The sequence below is a fragment of the Pongo pygmaeus genome, chromosome 18 (assembly GCF_028885625.2).
Source record: "Pongo pygmaeus isolate AG05252 chromosome 18, NHGRI_mPonPyg2-v2.0_pri, whole genome shotgun sequence".
NCBI lineage: Eukaryota > Metazoa > Chordata > Mammalia > Primates > Hominidae > Pongo > Pongo pygmaeus.
Window position 1 is genome coordinate 809,357 of NC_072391.2, and position 23,344 is coordinate 832,700.

Here is a 23,344-nt window from a genome sequence, read left to right on the forward strand (position 1 = left end):
CCACAGAGAGGACCTCCCTGACCACTGCCCTAATGGGCTTCTCCATCACTGTGCCTCCACGGCACTTGTCACCACCCATTCGTTTGTTTACTGGTTGTTGTCGGTCACATAGGAGTGTGAATTCCACCAAGGCAGGAATCACATTCTGGCTCAGTCCCCACCGAATGCCCAGCGCCTGACACACCTGTTCAACCACTTGCCCTTGTTCTTTTTTTTTAAACTTTTTGAGACGGAGTTTTGCTCTTGTTGCCCAGTCTGGAGTGCAATGGTGTGATCTTGGCTCACTGCAACCTCCGCCTCCCGGGTTCAAGAGATTCTCCTGCCTCAGCTTCCCGAGTAGCTGGGACTACAGGCACGGACCACCATGCTGGGCGAATTTTGTATTTTTAGTAGAGATGGGTCTTTTCCATGTTGGTCAGGCTGGTCTCGAACTCCCAACCTCAGGTGATCCACCCGCCTTGGCCTCCCAAAGTGCTAGGATTACAGGTGTGAGCCACCGCACCCAGTCTCTTTAAAATTTTCTGAGACGGAGTTTTGCCCTTTCGCCCAGGTTGGAATGAGGTGGCGCAGTCTCGGCTCACAGCAACCACCCCCTAGGTTCAAACGATTCAGCCTCAGCCTCCATAAGTAGTTGGAATTACAGGCAACCACCACCATACTCTATTAACTTTTTTGTATTTTTAGTAGAGACAGGGTTTCACCATGTTGGTCAGGCTGGTCTTGAACTCCTGACCTCAGGTGATCCACCCGCCTTGGCCTCCCAAAGTGCTAGGATTACAGGTGCGAGCCACTGTGCCCAGCCTCAGTTGCCTTTTTCGACCTTTCTCCCCTAGATGAGCCATTGTCTGCTGTTGGTGCAGTTTGTAATCTTTTGCGACATCGTTGTCCCTGCCTGTTACTGTGCATAGAACAGGGCTCATTTCTGCCTCTCTGGAAGGTGGGCTAGTCTAGAAATGTTGGAGGGAATATTAGGTGTAGTGACTTTAGTGTTGTCTCTCCCTTTAAGGAATGCGAGGTCCTCTGCCTTCGTGTAGTCACTGCTGTTTCCATTCTACCATGTGAGCATCCAGCCGCTGCCCCTGCGTTGCAAGAAAGTATAAATCTGATAAGAGGCACAGGAGAATCCCGAGACCTGGGATGCGCAGGGCAGATATGCCCGCCTACACTGTTGTCTGGGGACCTAAAAACAACTCAGACACATGTTTTTACAACTTTTTTAATATATATTTTTATAAACAGGTCACGTGATAAAATAGCACAAGAAACACTTACCAAATATAAGGTTATATCTTCCGCATATACAGGAGAATGAGGTCGTTATGTACAATAAGAAAATGATTTTAGGGGTTGGTTGGTTTTGTTTTCCTCTCTCCCCTTAATTTTTCCTCCTACAGTCGTTGGAAATATCACAGCTTCAGTTGCATTAATACTTTGGGCAAATGGACAGCTGCCCCTCCCCACTAGGGGTTGTGGGGAGGAGGGGGCTGGAGAAACTGGCTCCTGACCATTCAGCCCTGGAGCTTCCTGGGGCTGGCACTCCAGGGACAGGAAAATCTTTGGGCTGTTGATCTGTTTCTGATTCAACAGCATCTCTCTCTCTCTTTCTCTCTCTCTCTCACTCTCTTTCTCTTTCACTCTCTGGCTCTCTGGAAACTGGTTACTCTCTTCCAACCAGATAGGGAGTGTCCCAAGATTGGGTGTGGGCGCGGTATCTCCTGGGGCTCAAGGTTGGGATGGGAAGGGGTCCCAGCCCCCTCCTCAGCAACAGCTGAGATTTGCCAGCATCCCCCAGGACTTCCAAATGTCTCGGGCCGACGGAGCACGGTCAGAGCCGATTTGGGCAGGCAGAAGTTTGGGAAGCTGGGGAGGGGTGAAGTGGGGGGGGGTTAGAAAGGAGCCCTCCCTCCTCGGGGTGTCTAGGGTGTGCTGGCCACTGGAAGATTGGAGTCGCTGACCCAGTGCTGACCCTGACCCTTGGCTGGGTCCACTCTGCAGACTCCACCTGAGGAGACCCGCCCAGGGTGAAGCTCGGTGCCCAGGCCTGAACTGAGCCCGGCCGGGTGCAAGGGCTGAGGTGTGAGATCGGCCCAGGCCTCTTCCCAGGCCTGAGGGTGGCTGCAGCTCGGGGCTTGCAAGGGGCCTGCGCCACCCCTGGGTTGAGGCCGACCAGAGTCAGCTGGGATCATGTTAATGACTCCAAGTGATCGCCAGCCCTTCTGCCCTCTCCCTGCCCAGTTCTGTCTCAGCCTGGCCGGGGACCAAGGCCGGGTTTTGGGGCGGACAGGGGACTGCCCCACACAGCGGCAAGGAGGAGGAGAGGCCGCGTGGGTCAGGCTGGATGGGTGAGGAGGTGCGGGGGTGGGGGCTTGGGCTCTCGGCGGCGGGCCATGGCTTTGGCGGTGGCCTGTTTCCCCTGACACCCCTCGGAGGGCTCCAGGTATGGTGCGGTGGAAGAATGCAGGAAGCCCGTGGGGCTCTTCTGGGCCCGTGTCCTGGGGGACCCAGCCCCCTCAATCCCACTGGGCCCTGCCCGGGATGGGGGGACAGTGGGAAGACAGAGCGGGTGTGGCGGGGAAGGCGGTAAGGGCACAGTCTGGAGAGCTCAAAGCGCCCCCCAAAGACCGAGCCCCGCCCCCCAAGCGGGAGGGCGAGCGAGTGATGGCGGCGGCTGTGGCTGTGGCGTGGCGGAGGGCGGCGTGCAGTGCGGGCACGAGGGGCATGCACAAAGTCCCCGAGTGTGCGTGCGTGCGTGGGGCGGGCCCACCCGCCGCCCCCCTGCCCGGGGCGGGGCTGGGAGGGCGGAGGGACCGAAGGTCGGGGAGGGGCTTTCCCTCGGCTCGCCCCGCCTCCCGCGCTGGGCCGGGGGCGCGGGGGCTTCCCCGAGCGCAAGGCGGGAAGAGGGGGCTCGGCGGCGCCCCGCGCCCCCGCCCAGGTCATGGCCGGGTTCCCGCGACCGGGGCGGGGGCCCCGCGCTACTCAATGACGAGGCAGCGGGGCAGGTGCTGCGAGAAGTACTTGAAGAGCTCGGGGGTGGCCCCGGGGCAGTTGGTCAGCTCCAGCTCCTCCAGCTCCTGCAGCTGCACCAGGCCCGACAGCCCGGTGGTGGTGAGCAGCGGGCAGCCTGCGGCGGGGTCAGAGGGCGGCTCAGTGCACGTGGCCCAGGGCTCGGGCGGGGACGGCGGGGCCGCGTCTCCCTCCTCCGCCGCCTCGGACCCGGCACTGTGTTCGCGCCGGGTGTGAGTTTGCACAAGGACCGGGCAGGTTGGGCGGGTGGACTAAGTGGGGGTGGGTGGTCACTGCCAGCGTCAGAGCAGAAACGGGGGTCTCACCTGCCAGAGACAGGAGGCGCAAACTCCCCAGGGCCAGGAGGTGCTTCAGCCCGAAGTCTTGCACCTGTCGGGAGTGGAGGAGCGACTTAACGATTTCCGCTCGCACCGAGGCGGAGGGCACCCTGGGGTCCGTGGAGGGCTAGTCGGGTTCAACCCTGGGGTTCCTCAGTCCCCCCCGGAGCCGGGAGGCGGCTGGGAAGTGCTGGCGGGGGCCGCCGGGACCCCTGGTTTCCGCTTAGGTCGGCTGCTGGATAGGGAGGGGCCCCAGACTCTCCCAGGATCTGAGTGGGGCCGGGAGCTCTCCCCGCGCCCCCACCTCCCCGCCGATTCCCCAATCCCGGGGCGTGAGAGCCGGTACCTGGCAGCACCATCGCAGGTAGAGGCTGCGGAGGGACGACATGGTGGACAGATAGCTGAGGCCAGTGTCCGTGATGCGTACACACCTGTGGTTGCACCAGAGGGGACCCCCACCTTCAAATCACCTGGCCCTGGCCATCCCTCGTCTTCCTGGGAGCGGCCCTGGCGTGAATCCCTTCCTGCTCCACCCGGAGCAGCCGCCGGCCCCTCCTCGCTCCCACCCACCGGGAAGGACAGGGGTCCAGCCAACCCGTGCTGCGGTTCTGCCCACTCCCCAGGCGCTCTGCCTCCGAGGGCTCTGCCCGCCGCGCCACAGCCCCGGCCCCGCCGGAAGCCCCCGCCCCCAGCCCCGTGCAGCCCCGCCCCTCCCCGCCCCGTGCAGCCCCGCCCGGCCCCGCCCCGCCCGGCGCGGCCCGGGGGCGCGCACCTGTCGAGCACGAGCTCCTCCAGGCGGTGCAGGTCGCAGGCCACGTACTCCAGCGCCATGTCAGTGATGCGTGGGCACCACGAGAGGTCAAGGCTGCGCAGCTTGCGCAGGTTCTCGGCCACGAGCTCCACGCCGTCGTCGGTGACCTTGGAGCAGCCCGAGAGGCTGAGCGCGGTGAGGTTGGGCAGGCTGTGCACCACGTTGACCACGCCGTGGTTGGTGATTTCCCAGCAGGAGAGCAGGCGCAGCGTGTGCGTGCTGTGGCCCTGGCGCGCCGTGAAGTAGGCCAGCGCCGTGTCCGTCACGTGGTAGGCCTGCAGGCTCAGCTCCGCCAGGTTGGGCAGCAGCTGCGAGATGGCCGCGATGGCGTCGTCGGCCACGTTGATGCAGTCACTCACGCTCAGCGAGGTGATGCGCGCGCTCAGGCTGGACCACAGCCCGGCCTCGGTGAAGTCGTTGCAGCCCGACAGCTCCAGACGCACCACGCCCTGCATCTGTTCAAGCATAACCTGCAGGCGGGCGGGCGCCGGGTCAGGATTGCAGGAGAAGGGGTGGAGCCCGCAGGGAGGAAGCAGTAGGGTGTAAACATGCAGGGAGCTGAACCCTGAAAACATTTGGCAGTGTGTGAGGAGGCGGGGCATCCGGACGAGAGCCCAGGGCCTGGCCAGGGCAGGTGCCGGGGGCGTTGGCACCAGCGTTACAATTAGACTCCAGACCCGGCTGCCAGGCGGCTCCTCTGACCTCTACTCCCGGGGGATCCTTTCCCAGCTGCCCCTCAGCTCCCCCTCGCATCCTCCCCACCCTGCATTTGTATTTATTTGTTTATTTGTTCATTCATTAATTCATTCAATCATTTTGAGACAGAGTCTTACTCTGTTGCCCAGGTCCCAGGCTGGAGTGCAGTGGCACGATCTCAGCTCACTGTACCCCCCGCCTCCCGGGTTCAAGCAATTCTCCTGCCTCAGTGTCCTCCCAAGTAGCTGGGATTACAGGTGCCTGCCACCAGACCTGGCTAATTTTTGCATTTTTAATAGAAACAGAGTTTCACCATATTGACCAGGCTGGTGATGAACTCCTAACCTCAAGTGAGCGGCCTGCCTCGGCCTCCCATAGTGCTGGGATGAGAGGCTTGAGCCGCCGGGCCTGGGCGCTGCATTTAATCCACTGCCCTGCTGCTGCCATCTTGAAAATCTTGATTGTCTTTGAACAAGGGACCCACATTTTCGCTTTGCACGAGGTCCCCTGTAGTCAGTCCTTCTTTTCCCCACCCCAAAGCCACCATCCTCTCCAGCCCCCAGAGGGTTGCTGCTGCCCACCCCTGCCCCCCAGCCCTGTCCCCCCCCCCACCCAGCCTGGGCGCACACCCCCCCACTCCAAAGCCACCATCCTCTCCCACCTCCATAGGGTTGCTGCTGCCCGGCCCTGCCCCCCAGCCCTGTCCCCCACTAGCCTGGTGCACACCTCGAGGCCTGCGTCCGTGATGGTGGAGCGCTTGAGGCTCATGGCTTTGACACCCTTCTTGGAGAGCGCATAGTTGTCAATGAACTCACAGATGTCCAGGTCGGAGACGCCAACCAGGCAGAAGCCCTCGAAGCCTCTGGCGGCAAAGCCCTGCAGGTTTACGAACTCCTTCTCGCCACCAGGCAGCACGTTGTACAGCTCCTTGGCATGCAGCACCGGCGTGAGGCCTGCCCAGAACTTGGGCTGGTAGAGCACGCGCCGCCAGGCCTTGCACACCTGGGCCAGCACACACTTCTCGCAGGCCGAGAAATACCAGAAGAGCCCATTGAGGATCTTCTCGTCCGTGGCCAGCGGCGGCCGCTCCGCTGGGGGCCCAGGTGCCAAGGCTGAGGCCGGTCCACCTGCTGGGGGGCACGGGCCCCCGGCCAGGGCAGCCCGGGGCAGTGGAGCAGCCAGGCTGGGTGGTGGGAGGGTGGGTGGGGGTGGTGGCTGGCAGGGGCGGTTCTTGGTGGCTGGCGTGCCCTTGGTGATGCTGGCGGCACCCAGGCCGTTGGGCTGGCCCGGCAGCTTCACCAGACCGTTTCGAGGCAAGCATGGAGGCTTGGGGTCGCCGTCGATGCCCGGGCTCGACATCTTCCTGGCACGCTCTGTGGATGAGGGCCGGGAGGGGGAGTGAGTCTGTTGCTGAGTCTGCAAGGCCGGGGTTGGGGGCGGGTGCAGTGGGGCTCCTTCCCTCCCTGGGCGTCCCTATGGAGCTCCCAGAACCACCAGACAGAGACGATAGGAGTGCCTGCCTCTCCCTCCCGGACTGTGAGCAGCAACAGGAGGCCGACCATGGCCACTTGCGGCACTCACTGGGCACCTACGGTATGCACTGAGCCCAACCTTCATTGCCCATGGACACCCTCTTTTTCTTTTCTTTTTTTTTTCTTTTTGAAACAGAGTTTCGGCCGGGCGCGGTGGCTCACGCCTGTAATCCCAGCACTTTGGGAGGCCGAGGCGGGCGGATCATGAGGTCAGGAGATCGAGACCATCCTGGCTAACACGGTGAAACGCCGTCTCTACTAAAAATACAAAAAGTTAGCCGGGCGTGGTGGCGGGCGCCTGTAGTCCCAGCTACTCAGGAGGCTGTAGCAGGAGAATGGCGTGAACCCGGGAGGCGGAGCTTGCAGTGAGCCGAGATCACACCACTGCACTCCAGCCTGGGCAACAAGAGCGAGACTCTGTCTCAAAAAAAAAAAAAAAGAAACAGAGTTTCACTCTTGTTGCCTGGAATGCAGACTGGAGTACAGAGACGTGATCTCGGCTCCCTGCAACCTCTCTGCCTCCCAGGTTCAAGTGATTCTCCTCCTTCAGCCTCCCATGTAGCTGGGAATACAGGCGCCCGCCACCACTCCCAGCTAATTTTGTATTTTTAGTAGACATGCGGTTTCTCCAAGTTGGTCAGGCTGGTCTCAAACTCCTGACCTCAAGTGACTCACCCGCCTCAGCCTCCCAAAGTCCTGGGATTACGGGCATGAGCCACTGCACCTGACCGGACACCTTTTTGTCTGCCCAGTGAGGCCAAGAAACGCCGGCACTTTTTGGCACTTAGGTACCATGATGCCCATTTTACAGAGAAGAAAATGGAGGTGGACCTGGTGAGGCCAGGACTGCTCTCTTGACCTCTTCTGCTGTGCTGTCCACTGTAGGTACCCACCAGGTCCATCCCTCTGGGCAGGCCAGGGGAACTGAAGGGAAGGGTCTGGGGTGGCCTCTGGCCCCTCCCCTGCGGGGTGACTGCACAGTGCTGAGGAGGGGCTCTGGTGCTGGCTCTGCAGCCACCCTCCACATGCACAGGAGCTTCCCTGGCTCAGAATCTACCCAAGGGGCTGGGTGCAGTGGCTGATGCCTGTAATCCTAGCACTTTGGGAGGCCGAGGCGGGTGGATTACAAGGTCAGGGGTTTGAGACCAGCCTGGCCAACATGGTGAAACCCCGTCTCTACTAAAAATATAAAAATTAGCCGGGCTTGGTGGCAGGCTCCTGTAATCCCAGCTACTTGGGAGGCTGATGCAGGAGAATCACTTGAATCCAGGAGGCGGAGGTTGCAGCGAGCCAAGATCACACCACTGCACTCCAGCCTGGGAACAGAGTGAAACTTTGTCTCAAAAAAAAAAAGAAAAAGAAAAAGAAAAAAGAATCCACGCAAAGAAAGGGCAGGCATCTTCCCAGGGTGTGCCGTGGTGCCAGCATGGTTAGCCCTGGACACAAGCTGTCGCTTTAATCTTCTGCCCAATGAGAACGATGCTATGATAACTGTACCCACTGCACAGAGGAGGAAACTGAGGCCAAGGCTGGGCAAACTGCCTGCCCGAGGTCATGGCCAGATAAGTGGTGAAGCCAAAGTTCGGGCAGAGCTGGCTGAGGAAGGCCATGTGGAGGTTATCTTCAGGCCAGCGACATCCATGCACAGGGTGGGGTGGGACCAGTCCCGGGCACCCTCCTCAGGCCTCCAGTCTGTGAGTGGGTGGCAGGGGGCACTGGGCACAGCCACCGAAAGGAGGAGAGGTGGGACTCTCACTGTGCCACCATCTGCTCCGCAGTTCGGATCTCCTGCCGCCCCCACCCCAACATCCGCGGAGGAGGTAGAGCCCCTGGGGTCACACGCCCTGGACTTGAAATGGGCCCCACCCTGGCTCTGTGGTCTTGGCAAGCCACTTCCCTTCTCTGAGCCTCAATTTCCTCACCTTGAAGCCTGGGGAGGTGACGGTACCTGCTCCCTTGGGGCATTGCAAAGTGAATGAGCTCAGTGCGTGGCTCATAGCAAGGGCTGGGAGAGTGACGTCTGAGCCCCACGGCCACACTCCAGGGCAAAGCAAGATGCATCCTCCCCGGTCTTAGGTGACTCCAGGACTAAGCCTGGAGCCTCATGCAGGTCCTGCCTTTCTGCCCCAAAATCTCAGAGGAAGGGCCAAAGCCACTCCCAGCCCACACTGCCCCCTCCTGCCACGGCCTCACTGGGAGGTCTCTTGGAGCCACCAAGGGGATGTCTGAGAGTCTGCCACGAAGATTCCCAGGCTTGGGGTGGGCCCTGGAATATGCAGACTCTCAGGAAGAGGATGGCTCACATCTTTTTGGCTGAGTGTCCCTTCTGGGGCTACAGGGCCTGGCCCGCTCCACCGCAGAGAGTGGCGGGGTCTTGGACGGCACTGCAACCCCAAGGCCGGCAGCCCATTCCCCATAATCTGCTCAGGGTGGAGGGGAGGCAGGGAGGCAGTGGGAGGTCCTGCTCTGCTCTTCCCAGCACCAGGCCCCCACATTGGCTTCCAAGCCCCAGACAGGGCCAGCCTTGCCACCGGTCCACATCTGGGGAGGGGGTGTAGACCGGGGCCGGGACCAGGGGTCTCACCAGAACAGGTGGCCCTCGTGGCTGAGAACCCAGCTTAGGGTTTAAAGTCCTTCCTGCCCTAATGGCAGGAGCCCCAGCTCCACCCTCTGTACCATCTCCCCCTCCCCAAAGTGTCATTCGGGTCCTGGAAGGTGGGGCCGGGCCCTCCACAGAGGAGGCACCCACAGCCGGTGACCCCCATCATGTGCCCATGATCAGAAGGCGCGGCCTCCTGGAGGCTGACATCACAACGTTTGCAAGGGCCGGCTGGGGTCGGCACATGTTCCGACCTCACGGCCGCCCTTAGGGGTGGAGGGGTCGCTATCTCAGGTTTCAGGGAACGAACACGAGGCTCTGAGGAGTGAATTTGCACCAGGTGTCCAGGGAGGCCTGGCGCGGGGCTGCCTCGGTTCCCTCCCAGAGCCGGGGAGAGGGGATATCGCAGGATGCCGGCGCCCGAGGGGGCAGCACGAGGCCCACGGCCGCCCCGGTCTAAATATCCTCCGTGCCCCTAGAGCGGGGACCCTCGCCCCCCAGACCGGGAAGCGCCGCCTTCACCGCCGGGGACGCCTGGGCCTCCGCAGACCCCGCCGGCCGCGCGCCACCCGCGCCAGCACCATGGACAGCGGCCTCCCCAGCCGCGCGCTCAGGGCCAGGCCTGGGCTGCCTCCACCGCGGACAGTAGCGGGGTCGGGGCAGCCCCGCAATCCCAAATCCCGGCCACCCCCGCTCAGCAGGGAGGGGCCCCGGGGGCGAAGAGTGAGGGAGAAGCCGGGAAGGATCCGGAGGGGGCGGCGGGGGCGGCGCCAGGGGAGGAATAATCCCGGAGCAGGGCCGATTTAGGTTGAAAACGCTCCCAGTCATGGGCCCGCACGTGGAGCGCCGGGGCTGGGGGAGGCATTCGCAGTGCTCCTTTCCCGCCCCGCTCGGGAGCTCACGTTTGCCGGCGCCCACAGTCCCGTCCCCACCTCCAGGCCTCAGGGTCGAGATGGAGAAATCAAGCCGCACTTTGAGAGTCCACAGGAGGGAGGGGACAGGCTGAGGAGCGGCCGTCCGGGTATGGGTCCGGGCCTGGCTTCCCGCACCCGCAGCGCTGCCAGAAGGCGCTGCTCTGCCTGTGGTCAGCCCTCGACCCGTGTGCCTGGTGGGAGCTGCATCCCCGCACAGGCAGCCCCACTGCTCCCCAATCTCGCGTCCACGTTCCTGCCGGCCCCCGCTGCTCCTCACACTCCCGGCTTGACTGACTCAGCCCGAGAATCCCCCACCCCGTAGCTCAAAAATGCAAACAGCCACACACTTTGACCCAGGCACGGGCGCTGTGGGAGAAAGCTGAGCTCAAGTGGAGACTGGGGTCTTTCTGCCTGTTAAGCGAGAAGTCCTTGGGGGCTCAGACAAGGGCCCCTCTGCTTGGCCCTGGGCCCGGCCCCACCCACCCAGCCAGACGGTCACCAAGGAGCCGGTTCCCATGGCTCACAGAGCCCCCTTTCCTGCTTGGTGACTGTGAGAGCCCTCGTTCCGCACAGAGGGGGTCGGGCAACCTGCGTGGGCTGCTAGGGACTGCCTCTCCCTTTAGGGACAAGCAGCCCGGGTGCTAATATGGGGAAGAGGCTTGTTAAAAAGGTGGCCATGTCTGCACCATCCTCAGCCTCAGCCCCTGTGGTGCTGGCTCAGCTCGAAGTGGAATTCTGTCGAGGCTCCGGGGCTCACCCCAGGGGAAAGAGAGAGAGGTGGCCCCACCTCAGCTGTCTTGTCCTCAGCAGCCTGAGCCTGGCTTGGGAGCTGCTGGGGAGAGGTGGCCGTGCCCTCTATGTCCTCCCCAGGGGACGCAGTGTGAAGCGTGTGGCCAGAGTGAGCCTAGGGAGCACGGTGGGCCTGGGTGCTCCTGGGGGCCCCCACATGTACATGTACAGTGTCCAGGCTGACCATTCCCAGACGGCCATGCAGGGGCCCCACAAGAGCTGCCTCTTCTGCGAATCAAGTCACTGAGCCCAGAGACTTTAGCTCCTGCCCCTTCCCAGCCCTGATGCCACAGCCCAGCCACGCCATTCCTCCTCCCCTGCTCCTCTGCCTGGACACACGCCGTTCCCCCTGCTTGCCTGGCAGGGTTTCCCTGCCTCAGCCCTGCAAGCTCTTCTCCTCCATCCCTCAGCTCCTGGCGCGAGGTGGCCCCTGCCTCCTGCTCCAGGACCCCCAGCTCTTGAGAAAGCGTCTCCAGGGTCTTGCAATCACACGGGTTATCATCACTGTCCACCTGGTGTCTCTCCTCCTGGCCTGAGGACTCTTGAGGACAGGCAGCACCAACATGCATGGCCTCTGCATATTCACAGAATGAATGAATTAGGGAACGAATGAATGAATGCGGAATGCGGCCCCGCTAGCTCAGTCATGCAGAAAGTGGTGCAGCTGCCAAGGACCCCGTAGGGCTGATGGAGGATTGGTCAGATTTAGGAAGAGGCCAGTCAGCGGGGAAGGCATACCTCAGGAAATTAATCCGGATCGTGCCATGACCGGTGTCCGCGGGGAGAGTGGCCTCGGGGGTTGGGACTAGGTTGGTACCTGAGTCACTGAGAGGGCTCCCAGGACCCCAGGGCTGGGTGGGCCTTGGAATACACAGAGCCTTCAGATGAGGAGGGCCCATCTCCTTTTCAGCTGGCTCCCTCTTTAGGAGCTGCGGGGCTGAGGAAGTGGCTGCCCGTCCTCCACCATCTGGCCTGAGCCAAGAGAGGAAAGGGGGTCCTCCTGCCCCGCTCTCCCTGGCACCACACGCACCCCTCTGACCGGCCAGAGTCCTTCCTTCACACACTGCCTAACCAGGAGTGGGGAAGCAGAGCTTGCAGAGGGATTTTCCAGAAGTTACATAGGGCTCGGATTGGCTCCAAGAGCCCCGGGGCTGGCTGATTCCCTCTACCTGGGTCCTGGCCAGGTGTACCTCACAGGGTCCTCGCTCTGCCCTATTCTGCCTCGTGGGGTCTCGATGCCTTCCTGCTGGGCCCTGGGCTGGTGGTCTCTCCAAGTACTGCCCTCATCCTGCAGGGTCCCTGCCACAGCGCTGCATTCCTTGCAGAGGCTGCACACTGCATGCCCACCCCTGGGACATCCTTCTTTTGGACGCATGCTTGGGAAACCTCCTCACCCCTCAGTGCTCCCAGTTTGAAGGTCTCTTCCCCATCTCTGGTGCCCCCATCTCTGTCAGCATCAGACTGGGGCACAGCCTAACCAACCACTCAGCCCTCATAGAACCTCAGGGACCATTGAGCCCTGCCTGCGGAGGGCCTTAGAGCTGGGCAGGGCCCTGGTGACCAGAGAAACGCACATCGGGCTCCATCTGCAGTGGCAGCCCCAGAGCCCGGGTGACAGCTGGGGTGGCTGGGGATTGGGGACAGGGTGCAGGCTGACACATTCCGTGGCAGCCCCGTGACGCAGGCACACCCGTGTCCCTGCCACTTGGCACGTGGCACAGCGGCAGAGCTCCTCTCCCGCCCCCAGTTTGAGATGCCTCTGGGGGTGCACCAGGGGCTCTGAGGAGGGGCACCATGGCCCAGCAGGCACGTGGCCTCAAGAGAAACCCGTGTTGCTGCCCCAGCAGACTGAGGGCCCATGGTCAAGCCCAGGGCAGCTCAGCCTTGCAAGCTGGACACCCTGGGGAGTGGGTGCTGGGATCCAGGCCTCATCTCAGTCCCTGCTTGGAAGAGCATGAGCACTCTCAGAGGCGAGGCCTGGGCCCCTAGTGCCTACTGCTCCAGGCAGCTGCCGCAAACCATCACCCCTCTTTCCTGCCTAGTGAAGGAATGAGGCCTGAACCCACACACTGCAGCCAGTTTGGCTGTTGGCTCCTCCTGCACCACTGGTGGGGAAGGCTCAGGTTACCTGCTCACCCACAGAGCTCCTTTCACTGCCACCCCAGTCATGGGAGGCACAGCAGTGGGTGCCCACATCCAAGGAGATGGGGTCTTTGGGTGGCTGAACAGTGCCACCTGGGTGGGAGATCCCTAACTCTCGGCAACACAGGGCTTCCTGGGTCCACGTCCAGCTGGTTCAAGGGCCCCGTCCCTCCCACACACAAAGCCGTTTGTGTCCTTCTCATCAGTGGGAGGTAGGACTCGTTCAGCCGCCCCGGAAGTGGGTGTGAGCTGGAGGCGGTGAGTCTGTGGATGGAGGGGCTGAACTCAAGGCTCTGGCCCCAGATGAGGGGCAGTTGGGGTGGCAGGGGGCAGGGAGTGGGGCAAGTGAGTCCTAGGGTCCCACCACACAGCCGTGTTTGCAGCTGGGCCTTGAATTTCCCTCCCCTCCAGGCGGCTCCAGGTCCAGCCCTGTGTCCACCTCTGGCCAGGCCAGCCAGGTTCCACTAGGCCTCTGCCCTGGCCCGGGAGACAGAAAACCCCTCAGTCTCCTGGCCTCACCCAGACCTTCTGCTCCAAGGCTGCTGTCCAGCACCCCGCCGAGGGGGTGGGCTGGGAGAGGGCCCTGTGTCCAGGGAGGCCTGAGCTGCCCCTGGCCATTGGGCCCTCGGATGCACGGGTGTGGGGGAAGGGCCTGAAGGAAGAGGCAGGTGAGGTGGCCTCCGCCATCTGCTCCTCCTGCGGAGGGCAGGCTGCCCGAACAGAGCCTGGAGCCTGGGAAGGGCCTGGAGTGGCCGCTGGGCCGTGAGTTCCTGAGGCTGCCACCGCAGCCCTCTCTCCTTCTGAGGTGAGGGGTGGGAAACGCTCTCCACCCACCTAATCCCCAGGAGGACATGGGACCCCTCCCGGGCAGGTCTGAAGGTGCCGTTTCCCTTCTGAAGCCCTCCAACCTTGGCCAAGGCCAAGAGCCTTAGAGCTGGGCAGGGCCTTAGAGCTGGGAGGTCCCGCCTCCAGAACCAGGAAGGTGCCAGCCTCCCCCCACCCTCCTCCTCCCGCGGGCGGTAGCTCAGCGCAGGCCCCGGGTCCAGAAGCCGCCCGCCTGGGGAGGGCCGCCCCTCAGGCCGCACATCCACGCGACCCCCGTGCAGTTTAACGGTCTCTGGCCTGTCACTTAGGTCCGGGGGCGCCCTCTGAGCCCACCAGGCGCCCGGGGTGGAGGCCGGGGGCCTACAATTCCTCCTTTCGGCGTCCCAGGTGGCACGGACCCTCAGTCCCGGCCGAGTGGCCAGTGGGGAGCGGCCCTCTTCCAGGCCAGGGGCCGGCGCGCGGGGCTGCGGGAAGGCCAGGCAGGGACCCGGACCCAGGCCCAGCGGCCGCGGGGGAGGTGGGGAAGGGGCTGCCGTTACGTAAGCCCTTCCCGGGCGGCGGCGGCGCGGCCCCCACCCCCACCCCGCCCCCTCCTCATTGTGGCCGCCGCGGAGGTGCGGCCTGGCCCCCTCCCGGCCCCGCAGCCCGGCCGCACGCGCACCTTACCTCGGCCCGGGCTCCTGGCTCATGCCACGCTGTCCGCCGGGTGACGTCCCGTCATGGGGAGCCCGGCATGGGCGTCGGTGCGCGGGGGCCGCCGGGGTGCTGGACTGGCCGGCAGGGCCCGGCCGCGCCCTGCGCCCCGCGTCCCGTCCTGGCCGGGCCCCCTCGGCAGCGCACGGAGAGGAGCTCCCCGGTGGGAGAGGATCGGCCGCCCCAAGCCTCCCACCGGGGAGGCTGAGGCTGTGCCCAGATAAATAAGGCCGCTTTGCAGGGAACCAGGCGGGCGCCTCCTCCTCCCCTCGCCCTCCCCGCGCTCCTCCGCGGCCGCCGCCGGCGCCGCGCGCGCCCCCCGCCCGGCCCCAAACGCCGCGCCCTCGCGCGCTCCCGGCGTGGGGAGCCAATCCGGGTTCGCGAGCTCGGGCGGGGGCGCCGAGAATGCCGAGCCCCGCCCCCGCCCCGCCCCCGCCCCGCCCCGGTCCCCGCGCGCGGCGCGCTCCCGGCACGGCGTCCACGAGTACGCGCCAGGCCCGGCACGCGCCCCCGCCCCGCTCGCCGCGGGCACCCGCACAATAACAAACCCCGGCGCGCGGCGGGCGGGGAGGGCGCGGGAGGCAGAAGGGAGGGCGAGGGGAGGCGGGAGAGCAGGCGCCGGCGGGTGGCCCAGGGGTCCGGGGTCCTATGGGGACCGGGGCGGCACCGCGCGTCCCGGCCCTTGGCCACCACCTGCGGAGGCGAGGAAGGCGACACCCGGTCCAGAGGAGACAGGGTGGTCAGACCCCCGTCTCTGGACCCTCCCGCCCAGCCCGCGGCAAGGGCCCTTCACAGCCCTCACACCCCCCGCGCACCTGCTGCGTGCCCGGCCGGAAGCCCCTCATTGGAGACCCTAGCACACCCGCAGAGCGCGAAAACAAGTGACTGCACGGATCAGTTCAGATAGTGACAGTGAAAGCACCCGGGGGCTTGCGGTGGTGACTTCTGGCGGGGGCGTCCTGAGGGTGCCTTACTGGAGCTGAGACCCCCCACGGTGCGAGGGAGGGATGGCTCGGGAATGGGGGTGCAAAGATCCGAGGAGCCTGGCAAGTTCCCTCGGGAATAAACTGGAGGCTGGAGGCGGCGGCTGCTGCAGCCCGGGGCAGGGGTGGGGCGTGCTAGGTTAGGTGGAGGACTCGGTGGGGACCGCTGGAGACCCCAGACGCCCCAGCAGGCTCAGGGCAGGAGAATGGAGGCCAATGGCGCCCTATCCTGGGGTCTCCTGGGAGCAGGGTCGGGGGAGGGAGCAGGTGTGGGGAGAGCAGAGGGGGTCTTTGCACCGGGAAAGAGCTACAGGGCTGAATGGGGCTCCTGAGATTATCTGAATAGGAGTGAAACCGGCTGCTGTTCCCAGCGTCCTGATGGGAAGCCTGGCCGGAGGGGCCGGTGTGAGGCCTGGGATCAGCGGGAAGGAGGGTCAGACTGACGGCATCCTGGCTGGGTCCCGGGGTGGGGGTGGTTCTGTGCTTGCTGGGGGTCGCCACTGGGTCTACCTGGGGTGAGCGCAGCAGCTCTTCTGCGGAACCTGGGTACTGACCAAAGAAGGTGCCCGGAGTGGGGCAGACAGAACGAGCCCCGTGAAAACAGTTGGGGCAACAGGGGAGCGGCCGTCCAACCTATCCGGGCGTCTCCAGTGCGTGGTCTGGCAGACTGGCCCTCCGGCAGCAGCTTCCACCCCACTGCGAGCAGGCGTGGACCGCTCCCAGTAGGAGGGTTTCACCTCGTGCCTGGGGCTCTCACCACAGCAGGTGCCAGGGCCTCAGGCAAAGAACAAGCTGTGCTTGTGTTGAGTCCCAGCTGGGGCTGGAGCCGGACACACCCCAAGCGCACAGGGCGGGCCGGACAAACCCCAAGAGCACAGGGCGGGCTGGACACACCCCAAATGCATAGGGTGAGCGTGGGAGTCAGGCATTTGGGTCATGCAACCCTGGCGAGGCCCAAGAAGCTAGCCCTGCCTGTGGGGAATCTGAGCACGGAAGAGTGTGTGGCAGATCATCACAGAAAGGCCAACCGTGCTCCTCCAAAGTTGTGACCCACCTACCCTCTACCTCTGTCACCAGCTGTGACCCACCTACCCTCCACCTCTGTCACCAGCTGTGACCCACCTACCCTCCACCTCTGTCACCAGCTGTGACCCACCTACCCTCCACCTCTGTCACCAGCTGTGACCCACCTACCCTCCACCTCTGTCACCCCACCTGTGCCAGGCAACTTTTTGCCATACAGACATGGTCCTGTTCTTCCCAGGGCCCTGTCCATTCTTTGCTGAAGTCTGCACAGCCCTGAGTGCCTGGCACGGCTGGCCCACAGCGTCGCTGTATACCTGGCCCCTTGAGGATGAAGCTTCAGCCACACTGGCCTTCCTCTGGGGCCAGGAGAGTGCCCCATCCCTAACCTGGAGCACCCCTCCCTTCACCTGGAGCACCCCTCACGTGGAGCACCCCTCCCTTCACCTGGAGCTCCCCTGTAGCACCCCTCCCCTGGAGCACCCCTTCCTGGAGCATTTCTTCATGTGGAGCACCCCTCCCTTAGAGCACCCCTCGCCTGGAGCACTCCTCTCCTGGCCCCTTGCCGGGAGCACTCCCTTGCCACCTGTACCTGGGTGACTACTTGCCTTTCAGACCTTGGCTAATGTATTCTCCCCTTGGTGCCCTCCCTCAGGTGGACAGGGCCACAGACCCGTGTCCTCACCTCCCCAGCACCAAGGACCTTCTTTTCTCAGCCTGTGTCTGCCTGGTGTCTGATGGTGCATTTGATGAGCTATTGGCTGACTGTGCCTGCTGAGGGCCAGGGTGGGGTCTTCTTCCCCACCACCCTGTCCCTGGGCACTGAGCCTCCAGCTCGGTACATCACAGGTGCATGGCAAATTTGGCGAATGAGGGAGAGAGCGATGCGTCAGCAGCATGAAAGGTGACTGGCACCAGCAGTTTGGATCACCTCCTGTGGTGGGAGGCCCTTGTAGAGGATACCTTTGGAGAACAGCTCACACCCCAGAGGGAAGTGGCTTGGACAAAGGGAGCTGCTCAGCAGACTTCGGTCTCCTCTGGGGGATGTGGATACCGCTCAGGCCCACACCCCTCCGTTGGTCCTGGAGACCGATATGGGAGGCGGTATGTGCCTGGGCTCCGGAGGGCACCTGGAGCACCCCTCACCTGGAGAACCCTCATCCAGAGCACTCCTTTCCTGGAGCACCCCTCACCGGAAGCACCCTCAGCTGGAGCATCCTCTCACCTGGAAAACCCTCATCTGGAGCACTCTCTCACCTGGAGAATCCTCACCTGGAGCATCCTGTTACCTGGGGCACCCTCACCTGGAAAACCCTCATCTGGAGCACCCTCTCACCTGGAGAACCCTCACCTGGAGCACCCTGTTACCTGGAGCACCCTGTTACCCGGAGCACTCTCATCTGGAAAACCCTCATCTGGAGCACCCCCTCACCTGGAGCACCCCTCGCCTGGAGAGCCCCTCTCCTGCTGAACCCCTACCAGGAGCACACTTCACCGGGACCACCCCTTGCCTTGATGCCTGAGCACTGAGGAGTCTCCCATCTAGGTGGCTGGGAGGACACTCTGGAGCCATGGGGATGAGGACCAGAGGCTGCTGGTACATCTTGCCCTGAGACTTTGGAGGACTGCCAGGGGACCCACATTCACTTCAGCTCTGCACCTGTGGTGACATCCCCACACCGGAGAGCAAAGTGATTGCTCCAGGGGCCAGATGGCCATACCACCATCCCGGAGCACAGCCCGAGAGCACCCAGGATCATCCGTGTGAGGCATCAGGCTGTGGGTGTGTTTGGCCGTCCCGACCCCTCCACAGCTAGAATGGGCATCCATAGGCGTGAGAACCTCACAGCCATTGGGGGTGCCCTGAGTGCCATGGGAGGTGGGATTTCTCTGATGCCCTCTAGCTCTGCTCCCTGCCTGGCCCACCCCCTATCAAGGCTAAGGATGACTCAGGGCCCAGCCATCACCATAGCAACACGGGTCGCCTAGCAATGGCGGTCTCCCGGCAACGGTTGTCTCCTAGCAATGGGATATTTTCCTGGGCCCTGGCTGGAGCCCGGCAGTTATTTTTAGCTCCGCAGCAAATCAGTCGGCAGCTGCATTTTCGGCTCCTTGAAGAGACGCAAGGTGTTGGGGGGGGTGGGCCTCTCGGCAAAGGGAGGAAAGCATCCCCAAGATAGGAATCTTGCTGCCGTGGGCCCGGAGGTGCAGGCCTGTGGGTGGGCGAGGCCGGATCCTGCCTGTGCAGGGGGGCAGGTGGCCGGTGGAGGGGAGCCAGGGGTTATGCAGGCTGCCTGGATGAGTTGGCAGCTAGGACTATGTCCTTGATGGGCCCCCAAGCACCCTGAGCCTCGTAGGTCGGCTGGGTAGAGGGGACGCGGGCCAGTGCTCACAGCTGCACTATCAGAGTGTTTCTGGGTGGCCCAGGGTCTGGCAGGCTCTTGGCACCCACTGCCCCTCAGTTGTGGGAGCCATCTTCACTGTCCCAGACCCCAGCTCCACCCAGGGAGGGGGCAGCAGGGCGGCTGCTGAGCAGCACATTTGGCCAATCCTGTGCAGGGCTCAGCTGGGGACACAGGAGGGGCTGGCTTCAGGTCAGCCCACACCTCTCTCCTCACTCCACTGCCAGTGAACGGAGACACAGGCAGGGGTCTTGGCCTGTGATCTGACCCTTTTCTCTAGGCTTCCTCCCCATTTCCTGGGGGACTCTGTTCTCTGGTGCATCCAAACTCCCCAACTCCCTCAGGGCCGATGGGCTGGGTGGGGCCGGCCTTACCCGCCTCCCCTTTGCAGCAGGTCAAAGACTCTGAGGCAGATGGAGCTTCAAGCAAACAAGGAGCCCCCAGGGCTCACCCTTTGTGGTTCCTGGTTTACTCGAAGTTCCGTCTGCCTCAGGGCCTTTGCCCCTCTGCTCCCCAGGGTTGGGGCTCCCGTCCTGCCCCCCATCAACTCCCCTCATCCTTGGTCTTGCACCCCCAGGACCCCAGCCAGCACAGCTCCTGCCCTGGCTGACAGCTCCTATTCTGTGCCTGGCACTGTGGTTTCCCCATCGGGTTGTTCGGCACTCCGTGGGGCAGCCACCTGTCCACAGCCGCTCCCCTGCCGGACGTGGGGGCTGCCTGTGCCAGGCACTGCTGGGGCCCAGCTTATGGCAAATGCAGCATTGGTGTCCTCCGCCGGCTAGGACCTGTGTTTGGGGGGAGAACGCAGTGGCCGAAGGTGGGAACCGTGTGGCAGTGACCAGGGTCTCGACCGCCCCCACCGCAGCACCCCCTCAGGCTGCAGCTCCAAGGGCCCTCTGGGCAAGACAGGAACAGAAACCAAGTCTCAGGCTTCGGGACAAGCTGTGAGGCTGGCCGCGCTGCCTTGGGCTGAGGGGCCTTGTGATATGGCATCTGTGTTTGGCCACGGCCAGGCTGACTCGCAGGCGGGGGAGATGATTGTCCCAGCCTCTGCACTCTCCAGGGGCGGCCTCATGCGCCAGGCCCAAGGTTCCTGAAACAAAGCCTGAGGGAAGTTCTTCCTTTTGTCTGACTTGAGTACGTCTTGCTGCTGTCGTTCTTGTTCTGACTTGGGTGGAAATGGAGAGAGGCCCCTTCTGGGGTTTCAGGGCACTGGAGGGTCTGGGACTTGGGGCACTTGAGGGGCCCCAAACAGCACAGACAGCCGGGGCATCACCTAAGCTTGGGGATGCCTTCCAGGCACTCCTCCGCCCAGCCACTCCCGACTTAGTCTGCTGATATTTACTGAGCACCAGCACCCTGGCAAGTCGGGTCCTGTACCCATAGCAACTGAGGCCAGACTTGGCCTTCCAGGCCCCACCTATAGGCAGCAGAGCACCCACTGACTCCAGGTGCTTTCCTGGGTGGGGCCAGGGGCTGTGAGGAGAAGGGGTGTGTGTCCAGGGCTTCTCCTGTGGGTGGCTGCATTGGCACCGGACCCCCAGAGATGAGGCTGGGGAGGAAGCAGGGACGCCCGGTGTTGAGGCGTCAACTCGGGGCCAGGTGTGTGCCCTTCCAGACCAGGTCACCCCAGGAACCCCTCCCTCCAACCACATACACTGGCCCCTATCTGGGGGAGGCCTGGGGAGAAGTCCAGGGCCCAGGCTGTCAGGAGGGTGTCTGGGGCTGACCCTCATGCCGCCACCAGAGGGCGCCTGGAGCCCACCATGCTGACCTGGGGACCGCCAAGCGGCAGCAGCCCTGGACGGCTGGGTGGCTGCCGCGGCCCGCGGCCGACCCGCGTGCCTCTCCTGACCCCTGAGTGGCTGGCTGCAGCAGCCGACCGTGTGCCTCTCCCCACCTCTGCGAGCACCTCATGTGCCCAGCCCCAGGCCGAGTCTACCCTTTAACCTTTATGATTTTTATATTTTATTTATTTATTTTTTAATTTTTATTGAGACAGGGTCTCCTCTGTCGCCCTGGTTGGAGAGCAGTGGTGCAATCACAGCTCACTGCAGCCTCACCCACCTGGGCTTAAGCAATCCTCCTGCCGCAGCCTCCCAAAGGGCTAAGACTACAGGCATGAGCTGCTGCACTCAGCTAATTTTTGTATTTTTAGTGGAGTTGGGGTTTCACCATGTTGGCCAGGCTGATCTTGAACTACTCATGTCAAGCAATCGTCCTGCCTCAGCCTCCCAGAGTGCTGAGATTACAGGCATGAGCTGCCACACCCGGCCTTAATTTTTATGTAATTAATTAATTTATTTGAGACGGATTCTCACTCTGTCACCCAGGCTGGAGTGCAGTGGCATGATCTCAGCTCACTGCAACCTCCACCTCCCGGGTTCAAGTGATTCTCCTGCCTCAGCCTCCCGAGTAGCTGGGACTGCAGTCGGGCGCCACCACGCCCAGCTAATTTTTGTATTTTTAGTACAGACGGGGTTTCACCATGTTGGCCAGGCTGGTCTTGAACTCCTGACCTTGTGATCTGCCTGCCTTGGCCTCCCAAAGTGCTGAGATTACAGGTGGGAGCCGCTGCGCCTTGCCAATTTTTATTTTTAATTGTAAGATATACATTATAACATCTACCATTTTACCCATTTTAAAGTGTGCAGTTCTGTACTGTTGAGTACATTTATGTTGTTGTGTAATCAAGCTTCAGAATTCTGTCCCCATTAAGCCCCAACCCCTCATTCCCCTCCCCAGCCCCTGCTCCACTTTCTGTCCTCATGACCGTGACTACTCTAAGGTGACTCACAGAAGTGGAATCCAACAGTGTTTGTCCTTTTGTCTCTGGCTTATTTTGCTCAGCACATAAGCCTCCAGGCTCATCCAGGCGGTAGCGGGTGTCAAGGGGCCAGAACTTCATTCCTTTTTATGGCTTAATAATGGACCCACCGCCAGGGGGCGCGGTGGCTCACCCTATAATCCCAACACTTTGGGAGGCCGAGGTGGGCGGATCACCTGAGGTCAGGAGTTCAAGACCAGCCTGACCAACATGGAGATACCTCGTCTCTACTAAAAATACAAAATTAGCCAGGCATGGTGACACAAGCCTGTAATCCCAGCTGCTGAGATCGGGAGGCTGAGGCAGGAGAATCGCTTGAACCCAGGAGGTGGAGGTGGCAGTGAGCCAAGATTGCACCATTGCACTCCAGCCTGGGCAAAGAGGGAAACTCCATCTCAAAAAAATAAATAAATAAATAAATAAAATAAAAAAGGCTGGGCCCGGTGGCTCATGTCTGTAATCCCAGCACTTTGGGAGGCCAAGGCGGGAGGATCACAAAGTCAGGAGATCGAGACCATCCTGGCTAACACGGTGAAACCTCCTCTCTGCTAAAAAAAAAAAAAAAAAAAAAAAAAAAAAAAAAAAAATTTAGCTGGGTGTGGTGGCAGGCTCCTGTAGTCCCAGCTGCTCGGGAGGCTGAGGCAGGAGAATGGCGTGAACCCAGGAGGCAGAGGTTGCAGTGAGCCAAGATCAAGCCACTGCACTCCAGCCTGGGCAACAGAACGAGATTCCGTCTCAAAAAAAAAAAGAAAAAAAAATGGACCCACTGCACTTGCTTGTCCACTCAACTGCAGACAGGCCTTTGGAAGGCTTCCACCTTTTGGGGATTGTGATGGCTACTTCTGACCTGCACCTCGCCCAGAGCAAGAGGCTGGCTGAGCCCAGTAGGCACCTTGTTCCTGTTTGGCCTGGGAGGGCCCTGGGGTTGAGGCAGGGCCTGGTCAGTGGGATCCAGCCTCCCACTGCCACTGGGCCATCTGGCCTCATCTGTCCGACTGCCACTGGTGAACTCATCTGTCCACCATGAGTTTCGAGCGCCGGGTGGCAGGAGGTTTGGGGGCAGGGGATGGAATGTTCACATCTTCAGGCTGCACAGTCTGTGCTGGTCCTTGCAGGCCCCGGCTAAAGCTTCCATCGTCCGTAAGGGGTTCAGTATGTAGTTGGACCCCTTTGCTTGTGCTTTAGGCCTTCTGTGATCTGACCTGTCGTCCCCACCCACCACCCATGCCCTGGGATTTCACTGGGCTGCCAAGAGCTCCTTCTTCAGGCCCTTGACCCAGGCTGTCTGCTCTCCCCCATTCTCTCCCTGTCCACCTGGCCAGCCACTGCCCACTCCCTTCCCATCCGGCCAACTCAGCAGTCCCGGATGCTGGGAATCCCACACTGCTCCAGCCTGAGGCTACAGTGTGTTTGCGAATCACCTGTTTCTGCTTGTTTCGTCTTGGTGGGGGCTGCTCCTGTGGCCCAGGGGTGTCCTCCCAGCTCCTGTGTCTCCATCTGTTGCAGGCCTGCAGGGGTGCCCGTGGCTGCTCCATTCACGACCCTCCAGGAGCCCCGTCTGGCCTGGGGTCAGTCATCCTGCAACCATGGGGTGCCGCTAGGTCTGAGCAAAGGGGCCTAACCCTGCGGGCTGCGCGCTCTACAGCAGGACCCCCTCCTGCAGACGGCCTTACCAAAACCCGAGGCCTGGCCTAGCTCCAAGGCGCAGCCCCCAGGCCAGGCCCTCCCCGCCTCTAGAGTCATGACCCCTCTCCTCTGGGGCTCCAC

At 62.4% G+C, this 23,344-nt stretch overlaps 1 protein-coding gene across 1 annotated transcript; it reads right to left on the bottom strand.

The window, feature by feature from the left end:
• Window positions 1-1,200: 1,200 nt before the first annotated feature.
• Window positions 1,201-14,649, bottom strand: FBXL16 (F-box and leucine rich repeat protein 16). The gene is made up of 6 exons (XM_054455331.2): window positions 14,316-14,649; window positions 5,575-6,221; window positions 4,114-4,622; window positions 3,688-3,772; window positions 3,330-3,393; window positions 1,201-3,121 (listed from the first exon to the last, which is right to left on the bottom strand). Exons 2-6 carry the CDS (start codon window positions 6,205-6,207, stop codon window positions 2,973-2,975), a joined length of 1,440 nt encoding a protein of 479 aa, XP_054311306.1. The 5' UTR covers window positions 6,208-6,221; window positions 14,316-14,649; the 3' UTR covers window positions 1,201-2,972.
• Window positions 14,650-23,344: the final 8,695 nt, after the last annotated feature.

Bases quoted from the DNA above. Each gene is read 5' to 3' on its own strand.
- FBXL16 (XM_054455331.2), bottom strand. From the start codon at position 6,207: ATGTCGAGCCCGGGCATCGACGGCGACCCCAAGCCTCCATGCTTGCCT. The intron at 3,773-4,113 runs GTGCGCGCCCCC...GTGCAACCACAG, and splicing joins GAGGAGCTCGTGCTCGACAG to GTGTGTACGCATCACGGACA. The intron at 3,122-3,329 runs GTGAGACCCCCG...ACCCCGCCGCAG, and splicing joins GCGCCTCCTGTCTCTGGCAG to GCTGCCCGCTGCTCACCACC.